The sequence below is a fragment of the Periplaneta americana genome, chromosome 16 (assembly GCF_040183065.1).
Source record: "Periplaneta americana isolate PAMFEO1 chromosome 16, P.americana_PAMFEO1_priV1, whole genome shotgun sequence".
NCBI classification, from domain to species: Eukaryota; Metazoa; Arthropoda; class Insecta; order Blattodea; family Blattidae; genus Periplaneta; species Periplaneta americana.
The window spans coordinates 176008549-176032144 of NC_091132.1; the positions used below are offsets into that span (position 1 = coordinate 176008549).

At 35.0% G+C, this 23596-nt stretch overlaps 2 protein-coding genes across 4 annotated transcripts in view; both read right to left on the reverse strand.

Moving 5' to 3' along the window:
* Positions 1 to 23596, reverse strand: part of LOC138692023 (zinc finger protein 235-like) — a 40705-nt gene that overhangs the window by 11595 nt on the left and 5514 nt on the right. For 2 of the 3 annotated variants that reach the window (XM_069814819.1, XM_069814821.1), the window contains exon 5: positions 16755 to 19782. The exons of the other annotated variant lie outside the window; for it this stretch is intronic. In XM_069814819.1, the coding sequence (XP_069670920.1) occupies positions 18861 to 19782 (922 nt within the window). In that variant the 3' untranslated portion in view covers positions 16755 to 18860. Of the gene's footprint in view, positions 1 to 16754; positions 19783 to 23596 lie in introns of those variants that run through there. 3 annotated transcript variants of the gene reach the window in all.
* LOC138692024 (zinc finger protein 235-like) lies at positions 928 to 9514 on the reverse strand. Its single transcript, XM_069814824.1, has 5 exons — positions 9395 to 9514; positions 7974 to 8071; positions 7258 to 7395; positions 6478 to 6557; positions 928 to 2092 (listed from the first exon to the last, which is right to left on the reverse strand). Exons 2-5 carry the CDS (start codon positions 8064 to 8066, stop codon positions 1222 to 1224), a joined length of 1182 nt encoding a protein of 393 aa, XP_069670925.1. The 5' UTR covers positions 8067 to 8071; positions 9395 to 9514; the 3' UTR covers positions 928 to 1221.

Consider the following 23596-nt stretch of genomic DNA (forward strand, 5'->3'; position numbering starts at 1 on the left):
TGTTTCAACTTTACAATGACTGAATAGGTTAAGTATTTGTTAATATACAATTATTAAAATTTTGTGATCGAATTTTAGGGATATATTATTTAAATTTTTATTTTATTCTCGAAATAGTCCTAATAAATGTCACTCGAGGTCTGATCTCAGACCTCTCGTGACATTACTACAGATAAATTGTTGCGAATTTGAGTATTGTCTTCATATATTACAAGTTGTAGCGAATTTTAGCATATGGCCAATTCCCTTTCATACGAATTTTAATGTTTGGGTAATTGTCTTTGATACAGATTTCATTTATGTGGCTAGTTTCCTCTGTGGCCAATTTTCTGAGGCGAGTTGTCCCCAACCCGTCTGTATACAGTGCGATGTCTATTACAAGCTAAATTCTGGAAGGTGTTGTGCCATGCTTCTGTGTTAATGTGCGTGGTTCACTTGACCTAGCTGCTTCGAACTGATTCCATAAGTGAGGAGGATAACGAGCTTCTGCAACTTCGCATTTCACACTTCCCCTATCCAACGAAGTTAAGACAAAACTTGGCAATTCACTCGCTTCTCGCCAGGAAGTAAGCGTAAACACCATTTGAGATACGACTTAGCATAAAAAGACCTTCCACACAAGATCCAACATATGGCTTTTGGCTTATAAACAGTATAGTATACTATATAATGCTTTATTTACCTGGTAGAAATAATGCCATCAAGCCTAATCTTAACACCTAGCTGAGGATTACAACTATAGTATTAACAATACAATTAAAATTATAATTACAATTTATGTTAAATTTACAATTACTATACAAGTCAAAGTAATAAAAGATTACCTGATTAAAAAACCTAGACTATCTATTATAAACGTTAAGAACAAAGAAAGATTATCTTGCTGAAGTAGAAATCAAAGCTAACATAATAAAACAATACAGTGAATAAAGTAGATTAAATATTTATTATAAAATATAATTAAGTACACAAATGAGAGTATATTAAGATGTGCGGGCCATAAAAACGCATTCAACACAAACGAGAGCTGAAGAGTATCTCTTATGTATGCATACGTGAATACACATTAAGGTTTTCCGAGCCCGGAAAAATCCATTGCAAACCCAACACATCTGAACGGTTTTTCACGACAAAGCATCTGGAGATTAACCGGACGTCCAAAACATTTCCCAAACACAACACAACTGAATGGCTTCTCAACTGTGCATCACTAAATGTGTTTTACAGTTTGATGAAGTTGAGAAACACTTTCCACACACGGCATGACCTCTCGTTTGTGTTCACGAGTGAATGCCGCTTGAGAGAGGACGGGTATGAAAAGCACTTCCCACACACATCACACCTGAATGGTTTCGCGCCCGTGTGCACGCGTGAATGTGTCTGGAGATGAGCGAATTGCAAAAAACTCTTTCCACACACGTCACAACCGAATGGCCTCTCGTTTGTGTGCACGAGTGAATGCTTCTTGAGATCGTTGGACTTTGAAAAGCACTTCCCACAAACGTCACAACTGAATGGCCTCTCCTTTGTGTGTACGCGTGAATGTTCCTTGAGATTGCTGGAATATGAAAAGCACTTCCCACACACGTGACAACGGTATGGTTTCGCGCCTGTATGCACGCGTGAATGGCTCTCGAGACATCTCAAATGCGAAAAACTCTTTCCGCACACATCACAACTGAATGGCCTCGCGTTTGTGTGCACGACTGAATGCCTCTTGAAGTTGTTTAACCTTGAAAAGCACTTTCCACAAACGTCACAAATGTATGGTTTCTCGCCAGTGTGCATGCGTGAATGCATCTTGAGTGTTTCCAAGCGGGAAAAGCACTTTCCACAAACGTCACAACAGAATCGTTTCTCGCCAGAGTGAACGCGTGAGTGCTTTTTGAAATCACCCGATCGGGAAAAGCACTTACCACAGAGACCGCAATTGAATTGCTTCTTACAATTGTGTACGAGGGAATGGCGTTTGAGTGTTGCAACGTCGAGAAAAGACATTCCGCAAATGTCACATTCGTATTTCTTGCCGTCGGCCTCTTCACGAATATTTTCGCAGAATTTTGCAACTCCACTATTACGGCTAGCTGCAACACTAACAATTATAAGTGTTATTAGTGAATAGAATGTGTTGACTCACAATGAAGAAATATATGCGCCAAAAGCACAGTATTATACTAGAAACTGATAATGGACTTTCATCTTTCAGTTACGTTTGTACAGATTATCTTTAAAAAAACTAAAAGTAATAGTAATTATAATTATCATAACACCAATAATGATAGTAATAACAATAATTTTTCATGTAATTATTTTTATTTATGTGCAGGGCAACAGACACTGGACAATAGAAGTCCAAGACAGTGATACAATTAATACAATTAAATAAACAACTATGGTACAAATAACAGTAATAATAATAATAATAATAATAATAATAATAAAATCGGTACTAATGGTGGTACAGGTAGTAGTAATATCTGTAGTATTGTCAGCAAATAATAATAATAATAATAATAATAATAATAATAATAAAATCGGTACTAATGGTGGTACAGGTAGTAGTAATATCTGTAGTATTATCAGCAAATAATAATAATAATAATAATAATAATAAAATCGGTACTAATGGTGGTACAGGTAGTAGTAATATCCGTAGTATTATCAGCAAATAATAATAATAATAATAATAATAATAATAATAATAATAATAATAATAAAATCGGTACTAATGGTGGTACAGGTAGTAGTAATATCCGTAGTATTATCAGCAAATAATAATAATAATAATAATAATAATAATAATAATAATAATAAAATCGGTACTAATGGTGGTACAGGTAGTAGTAATATCTGTAGTATTGTCAGCAAATAATAATAATAATAATAATAATAATAATAATAAAATCGGTACTAATGGTGGTACAGGTAGTAGTAATATCTGTAGTATTATCAGCAAATAATAATAATAATAATAATAATAATAATAATAATAATAATAATAAAATCGGTACTAATGGCGGTACAGGTAGTAGAAATATCTGTAGTATTATCAGCAAATAATAATAATAATAATAATAATAATAATAATAATAATAATAAAATCGGTACTAATGGTGGTACAGGTAGTAGTAATATCTGTAGTATTATCAGCAAATAATAATAATAATAATAATAATAATAAAAATTAATAATAATAGTATTAATAATAATGGTGATAATGTAAACAATAATCCAGATGCTTGACGTTTTACATATGGAAAGGGGGGAACACATTTAACAAGGTAACTGCAGAAATTCTGTAGGGATCTCAGACCCAGAAACTGCTATCCACTCAATCACTAATACTATTCGTCCTGCTACTATAGAAATATATATCTATCAACAGAACCTCCATCAGGACAAATCACAAGGGAAAATAACCCCATTGCAACTGATCTATAACCACTGCCAAATTCTTTGGAACTGGAATGAATATAAACTAGATAAGGAAGTTTTGGTCCAGTCATTGAGCCAGGAGAAAACACGTAAGAGATATAACATGGCGAAGAGCATGCTGTCAGATAGATGGAGCTACTGGAAATACGGTACGAAGCGCAAAGTTACTGATTTTTTCTTAAGGATTTTGTTTCCTGGTATAATTTTTATTTTATACAATACACGATATTAATATTACATCCTTGGAACATTTTACTACATTTTTTCTGTTTCAAAAGTCAATTACAGCATTTATTTTCTCTTTAATGCTATAATCTATAATGCAGCAAAAGAATTATTGAATTAAATCACTAATACAAATAGGAAATTATATAGTCCTTTTATGAAAAGGAAGTAAAACAAGAAGAAGAATTCTGCAGAAATGAATATTAGAATATTATGCAGAAAATAGGAAAAAAAATATGTTTTTATTTTCGCATTAATTAAAATCTAGTATTACCGAAGTAGTGTTAACAGAACTAATACATTTACACAAGTAATGTGTCATTATTTTATGAATAATGCAGAAACGTTCATCTTACAAAACGCAAAACCTAAAAGTAAGCTGTTATTTATAATACGTGAGGATTGTCCGACAACCCAGAAAGAACGAGAACTAAATTATAGGTGTACAGCTGTGAGTGTTGCAAGCACACAAAATGTCAGCAATGCTCTATTTAAGGTTATGATGGAGTGGGGAAGTCACACATCACAAAGTTGGCAGCTTTGTGGAACGCACGCCTTACTGGGATACAGGGGAATGTATAGTTATTCAGAAACATACAGAGTGCACGAGGTAAAAAACACGGCGCTATAAAACGAACAAGCATCTGTTCGAAATAAAGCAGAACTTTGATTATTTCAGGTGCACAAATTGTCAACAAGGCATTAATTATGCCGTTAAAGTCGTGCAAATTTAAAACAAAGTGCGGTCTTTTCCCTGCTATGCACCTTCTCTGGTTTAATCATAAAAAAAACACCACATTGTTCTAAAAAAGAAACAGTAAACACAAATAATAACGTAGAGGAACAAGGAATGCAGCATAACCGTCGCACGACTGTAGTCCTGAACACAGCGGAGTGATCAGAGAGAACATGAGTTGCAACTTTCTGCCTCAGCACTGATCATCTTTGCCTCGGGAAATATCTTCACCACTTTGGAATACTGCCAGCACCAAGCTGCATCTTATGCAATTCCAAAGAAGACATGGACAGACAACATCTACATCTGCATACATGCCAAGACCAACAAAGGAGCTGACATACTAGACAGAGACGATTAAAAAGATGGTGGGTGCAATGGGACAATGAATCCTAAGCAATGGTCTCGCCATCAGATTAATGGTAATAATAAAAAGATAGTAATTATAATAATAAAAATAATTGTACCAGTAGCAGTAATAATAAAAATAATAATAATAATAATAACAATAATAATAACGTATTTATCTTCATTTTTGTACTTATTAAAACATTAAGTCATAGAAGCGTCCATGTGTTGGTGAAATGATTCACAAAGTGTCGAAACTGAAACAAAATATTTAGGCTACCATTCTGCGTGTGAAGGTATTAGGAAGAGAGTTAGTTGGTGAAGCAAAACTTTACGGATTGTGGCGAAGCAACTGCCATATTCTGAGACATATCCCGTACACGGAATAACTCACCACATGAGTTACTAAAGACCTACCCCATAGGGAAGACCTTACTTTTAATAGGACGTAACAGGTTATTCTTATTGTTATTATATTAATAACCTCAACAACAGACACGGACCAATAATAGCAGAGCACTATACACACAAAAGTATTACGGAATTAAAAATTGAACATAATAATATTAATAATAATAATAATAATAAAAATAATAATAGTAATAATATTAATTTTCTAAATCCAAAATTTGAAATCCACGTAGATTTTATTTTTACTTTTTTAGAGTTCAGGATCTGTGATGGACATGCTGCAGAGAAGTAGGACTCACTTCCTTCAAAGCTATACAGAAAAGCCTACTAGAACTGCCGGATCAAACCAGAGAAAACAACGGGAACTTGTTTCCTGAGTACATTCCATTAGTCAATGAAAATGGTCAGTGAACTGTTCTCCATTAAATGTGAAAAGTTGAAGGCAGGTCTATGCCTTGGTATTCTCTCTGACAGCAGCAACATCAGCTCCACTAGTTGGCAGTTGTAGGAGTGGTAAAGTAGCGGTAGGGCAGGTGTTCGTGATAGAGATAGGATATGATATCATTCATGCCATTTATGTCCACAACGTAAACTGAAGTTTTCATATAAAAAATAATCACGTAGAAACTATAAAGGCTCATTCACAATGAAAATTAAACATAACGTAAACATTAACATAAGCACATAAACATTGCCACAAACTTAAGTAGCCAAGGCCCATTCACAATGAAAATTAAACATAAAGTAAACATAATACGTGTGTGGAAACAAACATACCGAATCAACAAAACTACAGAATCTATTACATAAAAATGGAGAATTGCGCAATGACTGAGGATGTAGTTATTCAATATATGTTTCTAATAACTACAATGGCATCAGTATATGGCTTTCAATACTTGAAATCAAAGAAACGGAGATGTAAAATAATCAACTATTCGTCATATAATTCCATGTTGTGCGCCTAGCTATCACGGCCAATAGATCAAAATATTGCCTGTAGGCAAAGCCCGTGAGATGTTAAACAAAAAGTGAAAACACGCTTTCCGCTTGTGTACTGTTTCCAAATCGCATAAACATAAGCATGAAAGTTTGGAGTTTGCAAACTCTCATGTTAACGTCTTATGATTAAGATTAAGTTTATGCTTATGTAATTCATTGTGAATGCTTTCATTAAATAACATGGACACAAGGTTTTATGCTTACGTTATGTTTATGTTTAATTTTCATTGTGAATGGGCCTTTAGATATTTTTATGTTGTCATTATTTAAATAAAGCACTAAAGCCAGCAAAAAACTAGGGACTCGTATATTACACTCACCTCTCAGTCAAGACTTCATTCTGTTCTGCTGTTACTTCCAGTTTGGCCTCCTTCACTTGATCCATCTCACAAAACTCTTCCTGTAGCAGAAGATTACGTAAAACAGACACATAGGACAACAGTAATACATGAAAATAAATGCGTGGCAGTTTATATACTCCAGAGATTTGAATATAAATCCTACCAATGCAGTATACAATATAAGAATTGTTGGCAGAAACTTGATTTGGAAATAAGTGCAAAATATTACAAACGGAATTGATTGCATTTTGTATGATATATCGTGTACTTAATACATTTGCACTTCACTGTGACAAGAGAAAGTGCAAATGACGAGTCTCGCACGATGTCCTGAGATGCTCACAGCTTCAGGGAGTAAAAATTACCACAACTCATCCAAACTTTAGAGTCAAGTCAGTAGTGGGAACATTTTATGAAGGAGGTGAGCATCCATTTTCACTCCAGTGTATTACCAGCAAGTACGTATATGATTCAAATAAACTAAACAGGATTAGTAAAATAATTAAGTTACAAATTGGCAAGGTAAAAATTCTAACTGGCGATGAAAACATGAAGATTAATACTATTCACCGAACACTCAGTTCGCAGTCTCTATGCCAAAAATGAGGCGGAAAAGATTTAGTAATGACTACAGCATGACGAAATTCAAAGAATGAGAGCAACCAATACAATCGCTGGTCACTTTACTGTAGAGACACACCAGCCAGTAAATAAGAAAGAGAGAACTAGAGACCAACAAACTTCACACACTGCTCTCACCTCAGGTTCACTCTTCAGCAGCGGAAAGACAATTGGCACTGCAGTTTCCTCAAATGTCATCTCTGATTTCACGTCATATCCGTGGTCTATACATTCAGTTTTTATTTTAGTGACGTCCAAATCTAATAAATTTCCTTCCTGCAAATAAAGAACAAAATAATTAGACAATACATCATATAAAGTTGTTCACGAAAACTCAGTGAATATTTATAAAGTCCGTCCACATTTTCATTAGCACTGATGTCTTCGAACTGACGTGTACCTATTCGAAAAAAAAAACAGTAAAATAGTTTATCTGAAAACTCTCGTCACGGAGCAGATATTCGTAAAAGAATATATTTTACTGTATGATATTATGTTGCCTGTATGATCACAAGGAACTACAATGCAATATAAAGGTTAATGTTATTTTAATAGAGCTATTATTGATTTAGTTTTCAATTGCTTAAAAGTTCCTCCAAAAATCAATGCTAGTAAGAAAAATTCAACATTTTTGTGTTTGTAATATATTTTCTGAATGTAAGTAATCACATGATTTTGAGAAAATAGGTGATACAGGTGAAATAAAATTCCGTTTGGAACTTCACGTCCATAATTTTCAACTTTTTTCAGTTGTGTTTCATCTCATGCAAGAAAAACAATTAATTACAAAGGAATGCGCTCCCTAGTCATAAATGACGCATTTAGAAAATAAATAGTAATAGCTCTCAATATACCTCAGATAAAGGCTTCTTCTCTTCTACATCTGCGATACCACTTGTCTGTATACCCATTGAGTCAGACCCAGGTTCCATCTTGATCACGTCCATTACGACTGAAGGAGAACATTAAGTAACATAAGTTAATATGCAGAATGTGAAATACTCGGACAGACTTACTAACTTTTAATAATAAGTCCACATCTGCGCAGTGTGTGTATTTCTGTGTGCGCCACAACACACAAAAGTTGCCACAAAAATACAAACGAATGTGTACATCAGCACAGATGAGCATGTGATACTAGGGATAAGATACGGTAGTTGTGTAACAAAGAAAGTCGATTATTTCACGATAGTGTTTCTGTCTAAGTTCTATATATGATTTGTTCCACTGGATTCGATCGGGCGTTTTCAACAAAACGCAGATGTCTACTAAATACTGTCGGACGAGTAAAGTAGGAAATAGACGAAGTGGAAAAAGAAAAGAAAGGACATGAAAGACACAGTATAGAGCAATGGAAGATAAGTGTATGAGTCGCTTAAATTGTGTAAAGTGTAAGAGTATAGTGTAAAGATATTAAATTAATTAGTGAAGTGATGTAAATAGCAAAGTGAGCGAGGTGTATGAATTAGTCATGTTACATGTGAGTAAGGAATATATATATATATATATATATATATATATATATATATATATATATATATATATATATATATATATATATGATATGAATATAAAAACTAAGAGATACAAACGGTCATGAAAATAAAGAGAGTGTCCATTCAAATCACACACCTCAGCACACATTTCAGTAGGTCAATAATTCACGAAAACAATTAGGCCTACCTAAGTAAGTAATTTGAACATATAATTTGCATTCGATTTAATGTAGATAAAATATAAATTTTGTGTGAAATAAGTGATATTATGAGTAATATATAATATATAAGATGTGACAGATAGAAGACGAAGTGATGCAGAGTTGGGGGTGAGGAGATCAGGAGTGTGATTTCGTTTCTATTTCCGAGTAAATAAGATGACGTCATGAGTACCGGTATACGAAATATTCGTTCCTTCCATATTGTGCACTCGTTCCTTCCTGCGTAATCAGAGTAAAACATTCTCTATCAACATTCAGGTACTGCTTATAATTATTGTGGAGAGTAGTATTCATGAGACCCAAGTTCCGATTACATATAAAAAGAATGTGACAATACAACAAACAATCGGTAAGCAAGAATCGACTATATGTCATATGAGATAAGTGAAAACATTTGCCGAAATAAAGATATACATGTCTCTAGTACCAGCCGAAATAGAGCACAACGAATTGAAAGTCATGAGTTACGTTTGTGGATGTCGTTTACTCATGTCTTTTGCGGAATACAATGGAACGGTATATTGCCAACTATTCACTGAAATATTTACATTTACATACCTGCTTTGGGCCGTAATCTTAAGCAATAGGTAAGGCCAAAATTAGCACAGAATAATTAGCTCGATACAACAAATTTATAGAGACCTAAAAGTATCTTCTAGAAAAGATAACTAAGCTAGCTGGATAGCAATTCACATAGAAGACCGTGACACATAGGTTTCTGGATACCTATGCCCAGTAATGTCAACATTATAAATTGGATACACAATAGCTGTAACCAATTCGTCCTGCCAGAGGATTTCGTTAGCCTCTAAGAGGATTATCGGGATGAGCCCTTAAAGAAATGGGCCACGGATCTACATTCCTTTGCCCATGGGGATTCCGTTAATATTGCAGACAATTTTCCACAATGATGCACTGGCTTAGCTTCGTGCATTACCCTGTTACATGGGCGACGTTACTCCACTTTATTCGCACAGGGGACTTTTACAGTTCAGACTTACAAAATCCAGGTGTTTCTTCTGGAGGTCTTGGGTCAGTCTTCGAACATCACACTTGTCATGTGAGCAAGTTTACTGGACTCCACTAGCACTGTGTAAGAACAATGTACAACTAACACCTTTCGCGTTTGTTCTTTTGATAATTAAATCAACTGCTCTAACGCGTCTCTCTGCCCCTTTTATGTACTAGCTATTAGGTTACGTCCATTTCCGGCTTTTCATATTCAAAATTATTTTCAGTGGAGGACCGAAACCAGAGAGAGAAAAGTGGCTAACAGGCTTGAACACAAATTCAGTTTTTCTCAGCCCCAAACTCCCATGCAAGCACACCTTCAACCGTGCATTTTAAAGCTTTTCCTCCCGTTTCCCTCTCATTCAACCAAATTCGTCCACGGTTGTATATAAATTCTGCCAAAAACGTGAAGTTTTACTTCGCAATATTGACACCCTTGAATCGCATCTCTCTCTCCTTCTAATTAACATTGCAAATGGGTGTTTAGGAGAAAGGAAAACTTCTTTTAATAAGATGTTAAGTTTCTGTTGCCATTAGCAGTAGAAGCAGAGAATAGAGCACTGCGGTACGAATTTGACAGTTTGTGTCTGTTCTTATAGGAAAGTTCACAGTTCAAACTTGCTCCACAGCTTGCTATAATGTGACAGCACGCCTTAAGCCACAGTCGCAATTCTCGCATTTTGCTACTCGACTTCTAAAAAAGCAACAAATTTGAATGTAAATGTGCAAAAATGCGACAACCACATTGGACTTCAGAAACGAAGATGGAAATGGAGAAAATGAAATCAGAGATGTGTTTCAACTAATCAGTTCTGGAGAATTTGAATGTAAATGAAATGCTAATGGCACGGGCAATGTTCAAGAAAATATTGAGCAATATTTATTGGGGAATGGATTTCAAAAAGTTGGTACAGTTCATGTAAGTTAACGAGTAAAGTGAAAAATGTCTTCTAATTGACTTATATGCAGTAATTCCATCGTAATTCGTAAACTGAGAGCGAGGATTTAGTTGCATAAATCTTGTAAAAACTGTAATTAGGAACCGTCTTTCAGTAAAAGCAGTTAGCTCTATGCTAATAATAAATCTTGAAGAGCCTACTGGGAAGGAATTTGAATGTTTAGAATGCGCATAAAATAACGTATTTTGATGTGATGTAAATTCAGCAGTAATCGATTCTAAACACACCAACGTCACATGATTTACTTGCATAAGCACATCTAGAGTGTGGTAATATGGACTTAAAGTAATAAAAATCCAAGGAACAAATTACATATATTTTTGTTTCTATAAATCTTATTAATTTAATCTTTTTTTTTGTACAATTATTTAGAATATTTTACAAGATCTTCGTATTTTGCACAAATATAATTTTTCATTTGTGGATTTCTGCGACAATTATTTATTTTTTAGCTTAAAGCCTGTGTGAGAGTATTACGTACCAAAACCCTCTCACGTATTAGAGAGAGTCCAGAAAAAAAACAAAAGGTCACGAATATAATCATTTTTGAAGTCGATTTTCAGCTTTAACATAGTTACCGGTATTACATAGAGTTAGCAATGTCTAAACAGGCCCGTTTTGAGCTATAGGTTCTCCGCAATCCTGTCTCCTAGTGGCAGGTAGATGTCTAGTATATATTGCATTACCTTCCTCCAGGGCTATATGTGGAGCATTGAGAGTAACTAAAGCAATTTCATAATTATGTAGGCTAGTAATTTCACTTATAGGCTACAACCTTAAACAGAATCAGATACCGTAATTTCCCATAACTATGGTCCAGGCACCCAACTATGGTCCAAAACGCATTATGTACTACTTAGTCCCCCAAGAGTTCGGTGTTTGCCATTTAAGGCGCCATTGTGATGGAATTATGTTCCCCATAGATGCTTCTATCTACCATTACACGTGGCAATGATATGGATGCTTAACAAGGTCAGTGTGCATCGTTATATTGAATGTATGAAGACACGAAATCATTCAGTTTGTGATTTTCTGTTTTATTAAGCTCTCCTCTGTAGAATTGGTACGTTATAAATATATGATTTTTTGTACAATTAAACCTGGCTATATAGTGTTTACTTTCACGTAATAATTAGACTGGCAGAGGTTAAGGACTCTGCGTGAAAAATGTTTAACCTCAAGGCTACAAGTCAGTCCTCAACTATGTACCACAATTTTTCGTGGACCACAGTTGTATTTCATTTTGAAATATTTGTTTTAATGAAATGTGAACAATTTGATTATTTACTTCTGCAAATACGGTATCTCAGTATATTCTAAAACACCATTTAACATTATAGTCCAGTAAATAAAGAAACACGCTGTTCCAGCATGAATGGTACTAGCACGGATAATGGTCCCGTAAAACGAAAACTTCAGGGTAGAAGGATCACAACCGTCCCTGTAAGTGACTATGAGAGCGATGAAATTGAATTGGATACAGATTATGATGTTTCCGGTGTACTCTCAATATTTACAGACAGTGATTCAGATGTGGAAAAGAAGACGAAATCTGTTAAAATAATGATGAAAGAGTGATGGAACGGAGAAAAATTCTCTCCAGCGCCGGGATTTGAACCCGGGTTTTCAGCTCTACGTGCTGATGCTTTATCCACTAAGCCACGCCAGATACAACCCCGACGCCGGTTAGAATCGTCTCAGATTAAGCTCCATCTCTTGGGTTCCCTCTAGTGGCCGCCCTCTGCACTACGTCATAGATGGCTATGAACGCAGGACCGAAGTCCATACATGTGTTAAGGTGCACTCGAATGAGTGACTGGTTGGCCGGGATCCGACGGTATAGGCGCCGTCTTAAATCACAAAGTAATTTATTACGCATATCATATATATTTTGATGTACCGAAGTACATATGATATTTCCATGCAGATATTCTGCGTCATCATATGATGAAAGAGTGATGGAACGGAGAAAAATTCTCTCTGGCGCCGGGATTTGAACCCGGGTTTTCAGCTCTCCGTTCCATCACTCTTTCATCATATGATGACGCAGAATATCTGCATGGAAATATCATATGTACTTCGGTACATCAAAATATATATGTTAAAATAATGCTAAAGGCACATAGTTATATGGTAATTACTTATGAGGAAGAATTGTGGCCATGGAAAGTTTTGGAAGTGAAGAACAATGGAGCTGTTGTTTCATGTATAGTAAGAAGCGGCAATTACTGAGGGGAGGCAATATCCGCTATTAGTAACATCTGGGTGGCCACAAAATCAGTTGAATATTTGGAAGAAAATTGAAAAAATTTGTAAGTTTTTACACCTTTTAATTATATCCATTGTTTGGCGTTGAAAATAATAGCGCAAATGATAATACAATTTTTTTTTTCTGGGAAGCAATGTTTTCTTCATTTCATAATGGGTTTTCTGATTCTCACCTCATAAAAAAAATTGAGAAACTTTAGATGGCCCGGTATTTTTGCCGGTGAGTGTAGTTGTTCATTATTGCAGGAAAATGACTTTCAGATTTCACTTGTTTATTGTGTTTATGCAATGTGTACTAATAAAAAGAATCCATGTACTTTTCATTTATTTTTAATATTTCTGTGCCAGATTATGTTTCTACCCTTAAATTAGAAACTCAATTTATTGATTTACGAATAATTACAGATCCAGTTTAGTCCATTCATGTTTTCAAGCATGAATATATGAGTGGACCATAGTTGGGCAACTCGGAATACAACTATGTACCAATGCTTATTATTTTTTCAACACTTGTAATTAAATAATTTCAAACACATGTCAATTTTTATTTAATACACACTTACAAGAGTCCGAAGCCAAAATTGAATAGTATTGAATGTACAAAGAAAAATGTGACAAATGTGGATCATGGTTATGGGAAACTGAGGTACATAATTAATCAGATTTAACATTTAATCTTATTAATTTAATCTTTTTTTGTACAATTATTTAGAATATTTTACAAGATCTTCGTATTTTGCACAAATATAATTTTTCATTTGTGAATTTTTGCGACAATTATTTATTTTTTAGCTTAAAGCGTGTGTGAGAGTATTACCTTCCAAAACCCTCTCACGTATTTGAGAAGAAGAGAGTCGGGGGGGGAAAAAAAAGTCACTAATATAATCATTTTGAGGTCGATTTTCGGCTCTTTAACATAGTTACCGGTATTACATAGAGTTAGCAATGTCTGAACAGGCCCATATTGAGCTATAGGTTCTCCGCAATCCTGTCTCCTAGTGGCAGGAAGATGTCTAGTATATATTGCATCACCTTCCTCCAGGGCTATATGTGGAGCATTGAGAGTAGCTAAAGCAATTTCATAATTATGTAGGCCAGTAATTTCACTTATAGGCTACAACTTTAAACAGAATCAGATACATAATTAATCAGATTTAACATTTTTATTCTGAATGATTAGTTAACACTGCAGATGAAAAATTATCAAATATCTTCTGTCAATGAGTCCATACTTTTTTAGCCAAATCAAAACGAGAATCAGCATCTGGTCGGAGATATTTATTCATAACGAATATAGTTATTTTGCTGTTTAAATTGTAATGAAAATACATAACACATTTGTTCAGACGCTGATCAACAAAAACTCTAGTCTTACATACGTTTGAAGTAGTATAACCAAACTTTTCCAAGTAGTATTTTAGTACCTGAGTAATGAACAAGTGAATATAATCAGTTTGCTAAGTAGGCCTATCTCATTTTTCCCATATATGTTTGTACATTTCGTATTGTTCAAGTATATCTCTATCGGTGCTACTTCACACAAAGAATATTCACCCAAATGAAATTTGAGCCATGGACGATTGATGCATCGGAGAAATGACCCAAGACAAAATCAGAACACAGAAAATTCACATACATAGTACTTATTATTTTATATATATTTTTTTCTAATTATATTTACGTATCTACTGAAAAACTTTAAGCCTAATTTATTGCAGAAACCGAGTCTTGGATGGATTTATTCAGATTTGAATGCTGTAACCACAGGCACACAAATATTCAAATACACGTCCTTCGTCTTTGAATTCATCATACTTTTGTGAAATATTTTGCAGCCTTATATTTAAGCTTTTATATTTTCCTTCTTCTCCTATTTGACTCTTCGTCCTCGATCCAAATCCTGGATCATTCTGTCTGCATCGGATTACTGATTCTTTAAATAATGTATGTGTCTGTATACGGTTCCGCACAATTTGCAACAGAAAATTTGTAACTGGGACAATTGGCCATAGAAAATTGGTAATAGGGACAATTCGGCACAAATAGACAATTCGCCATGAGTGAGTGCAACTGTGCCTCAATTCTGAATTTTCTTCAACATTATATTGCTGCACCAATCCTTCGGGCTGATGCCGTCTCCAGAAAAACTGGGCTAAGTGAAAAAGACAACCAGCTAACGTAACTCCGTCAAATTCACTTTTGATTACGTTTATAACAGTTACTTGGTACTCAATAGATATGAATGCTGGGTTTAATTTATTTTCAAAACGTCGCCCACTTTCTCGTTTCAGTACTCGTAAGAGTGTGTCATACGCCTCCCTAGTTTTCCGTTCCATCAACGCCATTACTAAAGGCATCCATTCCCCTTGTACATTGACATGTATAGTGTGAAGTTGCAGCATGATTGAAGGAGAGGACATAAAGGTCCGTTCATTACCCAAAAATGGGACCGTAACAATTTATTTCAATGTGGATTAGAAGCAAATATGATAATTTTCACGTTGTTCCCTGGTTCTAAATAGAACAACCACCTTGTACGGTCTTAGTGAATCTGTCGGCTATAACGTTCAGTTCGTCAATATTCCTTGGTTCAGGTGGTAGGTAGAGCTTCCTGACACGGCACACAGTTTTTCTAATAGAAGGTTTGGTTCTCGGGAAGTCCCCGCCCTTGCCTTCATGTTCTCTACACATTCCTTTGCCTTAATCCTTCCCCGTCCGCAGAATGATTCTTGTGTTCAGACGGTTCTTTGACGACACTGCTTCCATCTTCTGATAACGTGACTGTTGCATTACACCCGCCACGCATCTCACAGCGCCAAACAACTCCATTCTTATTTTCTCTAAGTCTCGTGTACATGTAGCCAAGATGTATTAATTTGTCAGAACCTTTTTCAAATTTTATGAAGCGAATTTCTTACGGCGTAATTCCGAATTAGTTTACAGCTTCTGGATTTGTGTTGAGTTACCACAGAAATATATTACAAATTGTTGCGAATTTGAGTATTGCCTTCATATATTACAAGTTGTAGCAAATTTTAGCATATGGCCAATTCCCTTTCATACGAATTTTAATGTTTCGGTAATTGTCTTTGATACAAATTTCATTTATGTGGCTAGTATTATCTGTGGCCAATTATCTGTGGCGAGTTGTCTCCAACCCCTCTGTATACAGTGGGATGTTTCTTCCAAGCAATGTTCTGGAAGCGGTTGTGCCATGCTTCTGTGTTAATGTGCGTGGTTCACTTGACCTAGCTGCTTCGAACTGATTCCATAAGTGAGGAGGATAACGAGCTTCTGCAGCTTCGCATTTCACACTTCCCTATTGAACAAATTTAAGCCAAAACTTAAAAATTCACTCGCTTCTCGCCAGGCAGTAAGCGTAAACACCATTTGAGATACGACTTAGCATTAAAAGACCTTCCTCACAAGATCCAACATATGGCTTTTGGCTTATGAACAGTATAGTATACTATATAATTATTTATTTAATCTGGTAGAAATAATGCCATCAAGCCTAATCTTAACACCTAGCTGAGGATTACAACTATAGTATTAACAATGCAATTAAAATTATAATTAAAATTTATGTTAAATTTACAATTACTATATAAGTCAAAGTAATAAAAGATTACCTGATTAAAAAACCTAGACAATCTATTATAAACGTTAAGAACAATGAAAGATTATCTTGCTGAAGTACAAATTAAAGCTAACATAATAAAACAATACAGTGATTAAAGTAGTTGATATTTAAATATTTATTATAAAATAGAATTATGTAAACAAATGAAAGCATATTAAGATGTGCGAGCCATAAAAAAACGCATTCAACACAAACGACAGCTGAAGAGTATCTCTTATGTATCCATACGTGAATACACATTAAGGTGTACAAACAAATCGTTCTAAAGCTTAAGAATTGTGAAGTGAGTGTTTCGAGTAAAATGGATCCGGAAAGTCTTAGGGAAAGCATCGTTAAAATTAATAAGAAGATGGAAGAATTGCAAGAGGAGAACATGATGTTGAAGAGGAAAGTGAAAGACTTAGACGAAGAGAAGAGAAAGAATAATTTAGTATTTTTCGGGATCGAAGAACAGGAAAGAGGGCAATCTTGGGAAACATATGAGGTGATACTGACTGTGTGCTGGGAGGGGATGGGATTAGATATTGGTAACGGGCAAGTGAAAGAGGTCTACAGAGTGGGGCATGGGGCTAACCGGCCTATACTAGCCAAATTGGCGAACTCTATGGTAAAGGATATGATAATGAGCAAAAAGAGTGAGTTAAAAGACTCTAATATTAGCATCGATAGTGACTTTGATTACGAAGTGAGGTGCAGGAGGAAAGTGTTAGTGCCTTTTTTGAAAGCGGCAAGGGCAAACGGTCACTACGCGAGGCTAGTGAAGGACAAGTTAAAAATTAATGGCGTGACTTTCGACGTAGAGTTATGTTTGGACAGCCTGAATAAATCTGGAATAGGTGAAAATATAAGCGAAGAAAAAAGAAAAATGCTTAAGGATAAAGTAATGGGGATAGTCAAAGAAAACTCATTTAGTACGAGGAACGAAGGCGTCAAGAGCAAGAAACCTGACATGCTAGAGAGTGCGGAAGTCCGAGTTTTGTCGAGGACAGCAAATTCCGGCGACAGAACGACGACCCCGGCCCGGTGGATGGCGAAAGGTGAAGAGAGAGGGAAGACCGTGAGGGGTCGAGAGGGGAAAAGTGGCATGAACGTATGGAAGAAATCTGTAGTGACGTCACCACAAGGTCACAACAAGAGTGTAATGTGTCAAACGAATAAGAGCGGTAATGTAGACGTGTGTGGTGTCAGCGAAAGAAATGAAGGCAACGTGAGCCAACAGCTGGGAAAGGTTAAGGTGCAAAAGAAAGACGATAGGGATAAGAAAGAGGGTTTAGGGGTAAGAAGTGAAAGTATAGAGAAGGTAAATAAGGCGGAGAGCAGCAAGGATAAACCAGCATACAATCTAAGGAAATGGTGTGTCAGTGGAATGAAGGATTAATTAAGGGTGCAGTGAATATGGGTAAATAGTGTTTAAATATTAGAAGGGTCATGATGAGTTTATTTAATTAGTAGGAATGAGTAGGACGTACTGTAAAGATAGGAAGAGTAGAGGAGCTAAAAGTAGGACTAGACTAGATAGGTATCAGTAGGACAAAGAAGTAATATAGATAGATGTAAAGCAACTAACAGAGGGTAGGCTTAGTTAAGACCATAGTACAGTAAAATGATTGTAGTGATATGTCAAATAACTTGGGTCTGTGAAAATACTGAGTAGAAAAAGTAATTGTTACGTTGTTATTAGGAATAGGAAATAGTAGAAGGTAGGAGTAGAGGGAAAGAAGGAATATTTAATAAACGCAGAAATATAGGAAGTGTGGTGAACGAACATGAACGACTTAGTGGGTGAACATTAAATTTTGAAGAGGTGTCGGTCATTAACATCGAGTATTGTGCAAGTTGTAAATAGTATATGGAAGGGACTGCTGGCCCGAATACTATAATGTGAAGGGCGAGCAGGACCAAAGGTTTGAGTGAGAATAAACCATACCATACCATACCATACCATATATTAAGGTTTTCCGAGCGCGAAAAATCCATTGAAAACACATCACAACTCAATGGTTTTTCACGACTAAGCATCTGGAGATTTACCGGACGTCCAAAACACTTCCCAAACAAATCACAACTGAATGGCTTCTCAACTGTGTATCACTAAATGTGTTTTAAAGTTTGATGAAGTTGAAAAACACTTTCCACACACGTCTCAACAGAATGACCTCTCGTTTGTGTGCACGAGTGAATGCCTCTTGAGAGAGAACGAGTATGAAAAGCACATCCCACACACATCACACCTGAATGGTTTCGCGCCTGTGTGCACGCGTGAATGTGTCTGGAGATGAGCGAATTGCAAAAAACTCTTGCCACACACATCACAACTGAATGCCCTCTCGTTTGTGTGCACGAGTGAATGCTGCTTGAGAACAAAGGACTTTGAAAAGCACTTCCCACAAACGTCACAACTGAATGGCCTCTCCTTTGTGTGTACGCGTGAATGTTCCTTGAGATTGCTGGAGTATGAAAAGCACTTCCCACACACGTGACAACGGTATGGTTTCGCGCCTGTATGCACGCGTGAATGGCTCTCGAGACATCTCAAATGCGAAAAACTCTTTCCACACACATCACAACTGAATGGCCTCGCGTTTGTGTGCAAGACTGAATGCCTCTTGAAGTTGTTTAACCTTGAAAAGCACTTTCCACAAACGTCACAAATGTATGGTTTCTCGCCAGTGTGTATGCGTGAATGCAACTGGAGTTTTTCCAAGCGGGAAAAACACTTTCCGCACACGTCACAACTGAATGGCCTCTCATTTGTGTGCACGACTGAATGCTTCTTGAGATCGTTGGACCTTGAAAAGCACTTTCCACAAACTTCACAACAGAATCGTTTCTCGCCAGAGTGAACGCGTGAATGCTTTTTGAAATCACCCGATCGGGAAAAGCACTTACCACACAGACCGCAATTGAATTGCTTCTTACAATTGTGTACGAGGTAATGGCGTTTGAGTGTTGCAACGTCGAGAAAAGACAGTCCGCAAATGTCACAATCGTATTTCTTGCCGTCGGCCTCTTCAGGAATATTTTCGCAGAATTTTGCAATTCCAGTATTACGGCTAGCTGCAACACTAACAATTATAAGTGTTATTAGTGGAGAGAATGTGTAGACTCCCAATGAAGAAATATATGCGCCAAAAGCACAGTATTATACTAGAAACTGATAATAGACTTTCATCTTCTAGTTACGTTTGCACAGGTTATCTTTAAAAAACTAGAAGTAATAGTACTTATAATTATCATAACAGCAATAATGATAGTAATAACAATAATTTTTCAAGTAATTATTTTTATTTATGTGCAGGACAACAGACACTGGACAATAGAAGTCCAAGACAGTGATACAATTAATACAATTAAATAAACAACTATGGTACAAATAACAGTAATAATAATAATAATAAAATCAGTACTAATGGTGGTACAGGTAGTAGTAATATCTGTAGTATTATCAGCAAATAATAATAATAATAATAATAGTGGTAATAATAATGGTGATAATGTAAACAATAGTACAGATGCTTGACGTTTTACATATCGAAAGGGGAGAGCACATTTAACAAGGTAATTTCAGATATTCTGTAGGCATCTCAGATCCAGAAACTGCTAACCACTCTATCAGTAATACTACTCGTCCTGCTTCTATAGAAATATATATCTATCAACAGAACCTCCATCAGGACAAATCACAAGGTAAAATAACCCCATTGCAACGGATCTCTAGCCACTGCCAAATTCTTGGAAACTGGAATGAATATAAACTAGGTAAGGGAGTTTAGGTCCAGTCATTGAGCCGGGAGAAAACACGTAAGAGTTATAACATGGCGAAGAGCATGCTGTCAGATAGATGGAGCTACTGGAAATACGGTACGAAGCTCAAGTTACTGATTTTTGCTTAAGGATTTTGTTTCCTGGTATAATTTTTATTTTATACAATACACGGTATTAATAATACAACCTTCGAACATTTTATTACATTTTTTCTGTTTCAAAAGTCAATTACAGCATTTATTTTCTCTTTAATGCTATAATCTATAATGCAGCAAAAGAATTATTGAATTAAATCACTAATACGAATAGGAAATTATAATAGTCCTTTTATGAAAACGAAGTAAAACAAGCAGAAGAATTCTCCAGAAACGAATATTAGAATATTACGCAGAAAATAGGAAAAAAATTATGTTTTTATTTTCGCATTAATTCCAATCTAATATTACAGAAGTAATGTTAACAGAACTAATTCATTTACACAAGTAATGTCATTATTTTATAAATAATGCAGAAACGTTCTTCTTACAAAACGCAAAACCTAAAAGTAAGCTGTTATTTATAATACGTGAGGATTGTCCGACAACCCAGAAAGAACGAGAACTAAATTATAGGTGCACAGCTGTGAGTGTTGCAAGCACACAAAATGTCAACAATGCTCTATTTAAGGTTATGACGGAGTGGGGAAGTCACACATCACAATGTTGGCAGCTTAGTGCAAGGCACGTCTCACTGGGATACAGGGGAATGCATAGTCATGCAGAAACATACAGAATGCACGAGGTAAAAAACACGGCGCTAAAAAACGAACAAGCATCTGTTGGAAATAAAGCAGAACTTTGATTATTTCAGGTGCACAAATTGACAACAAGGCACTAATTATGCCGTTAAAGTCGTGCAGATTTAAAACAAAGTGCGGTCTTTTCCCTGCTATGCACCTTCTCTGGTTTAATCATTAAAAAAACACCGCATTGTTCTAAAAAACAAACAGTAAACACAAATAATAACGTAGAGGAACAAGGAATGCAGCATAACCGTCGGCCAAGTGTAGTCCTGAACACAGCTGAGTGATCAGAGAGAACACGGGTTGCAACTTTCTGCATCAGCACTGATCATCTTTGCCTCGGGAAATATCTTCACCACTTTGGAATACTGCCAGCACCAACCTGCATCTTATGCATTTCCAAAGAAGACATGGACAGACAACATCTACATCTGCATACATGCCAAGACCAACAAAGGAGTTGACATTCTAGAAAGAGATGATTAAAAAGATGGTGGGTGCAATGGGACAATGAATCCTAAGCAATGTTCTCGCCATCAGATTAATGGTAATAATAAAAAGATAGTAATTATAATAACAATGAAAATAATTCTACCAGTAGCAGTAATAATAAAAATACTAATAATAATAATAATAATAATAATATTAATAATAATAATAATAATGTATTTATCTTCATTTTTGTACTTATTAAAACATTAAGTCATAGAAGCGTCCATGTTTTGGTGAAATGATTCACAAAGTGCCAAACTAAAACAAAATATATAGGCCTACCATTCTGTGTGAGCAGGTATTAGGAAGACAGTTAGTTGGTGAAGCAAAACTTTACGAAATTGTGGCGAAGCAACTGCCATATTCTGAGGCATATCCCTTACACGGAATAACTCACCACATGAGTTACTAAAGACCTACCCCCTAGGGAAGACCTTTTCTTCTAATGGGACGTAACAGGCTATTCTATCATCAAGAGACACGGACCAATAACAGCCCAGCAAAATACACACAAGAGTATTACGGAATTAAGAATTGAACAGAATAAAAATTTATAATAATAATAATAATAATAATAATAATAATAATAATAATAATAATAATAATAGTAGTAGTAATAATAATTATAGTAATAATAACAATAATAATAGTAGTAATAATAGTAATAATAATTGTAATAATAATAATAATAATAATTTATTTAGAATAATAATAGTAATAATAATAATAATAACAATAGTAATAATAATAGTAATTTATTTGTTTATTTTATTTATTTATTTAGAATATTAACGTGCAAAAACAACAGCACAAGGCCAATTACAGTTTAGGACGATACAAAACAGAACAAAACAACAAATGATGATGAGAATGAATGATAGAAAATGGCAATGAGATGAAATACAAACAATATAATAGTCTACATCAATCATTGATCAAATAATAATTATAAAATTATAAATTTAGTACAATGAGATAATAGAAATAATGGAATAGTCTACATTAATCAATTGACCAATGCAAGAAATAAAATGGACAAATAATTATAAAATTAGATCAGTGAGTTAAAAACTCAAAGATATACTACACATTAAATGGATCCATGTTGAATCCATGCAAATTAGCATATTTAATGCATCTGCAGACCGGAGAGAAAGATTTAGGATTCTTATTATAAAACAATTTATGAAATCTTAAACCATTAGCAGGAATACGAAGACTGATATTGCTTATGAAAGATTCCATTTATTCATTCCTTCATTCATTTATTTTATTCCATAGATCTTACATGAGCAATGAAGCTTTAAGATGTGGAACATGTCAACATTTTACAATATTACAATTACAATTTTTACAAATTTTTTATAGTTTTACAATTTAGTAATTTTCTACAATTTTTACAATTTTGTACAATTTTTTTACATTTTGGCGAGATGTAGTGAGATGAGATGAGGTCCGAGGATTCGCCAAAATATTACTCAGCATTTGCCTTTTCGGTGGGGGAATCACCCTTAATGACTTTACAAAAAAATAAATAATCAAGATCCTGACGTCTGGTGAACAAACCACCGCAATTGAAATATTTGCATTTAATCTCATAGTTATAATCGGAATTTGGTAAAAATCTATAAGAACACAAGGAAATGAATTTTCTTTGAATATTCTCCAATTTAGCCGAGTCAGCGGAAGTAATGGAGTTTCATACAACAGATGCATATTCAAGCTTGGATCTAACCAACGTATAGTATAAAATTAATAAACACATAAGAGTGGAAAAAGAATAAGTTATAGACCTAATTAGACCAAGCATTCTTAACGAATGGGTATAAATATATTGCACA

Coding starts and splice junctions, on each gene's coding strand:
- LOC138692024 (XM_069814824.1), bottom strand. CDS start 8,066: ATGGACGTGATCAAGATGGAACCTGGGTCTGACTCAATGGGTATACAG. Junction 7,396..7,973: donor AGAAGAAGCCTTTATCTGAG/GTATATTGAGAG, acceptor CTTTATTTGCAG/GAAGGAAATTTATTAGATTT. Junction 6,558..7,257: donor TGCTGAAGAGTGAACCTGAG/GTGAGAGCAGTG, acceptor CTTCTGCTACAG/GAAGAGTTTTGTGAGATGGA.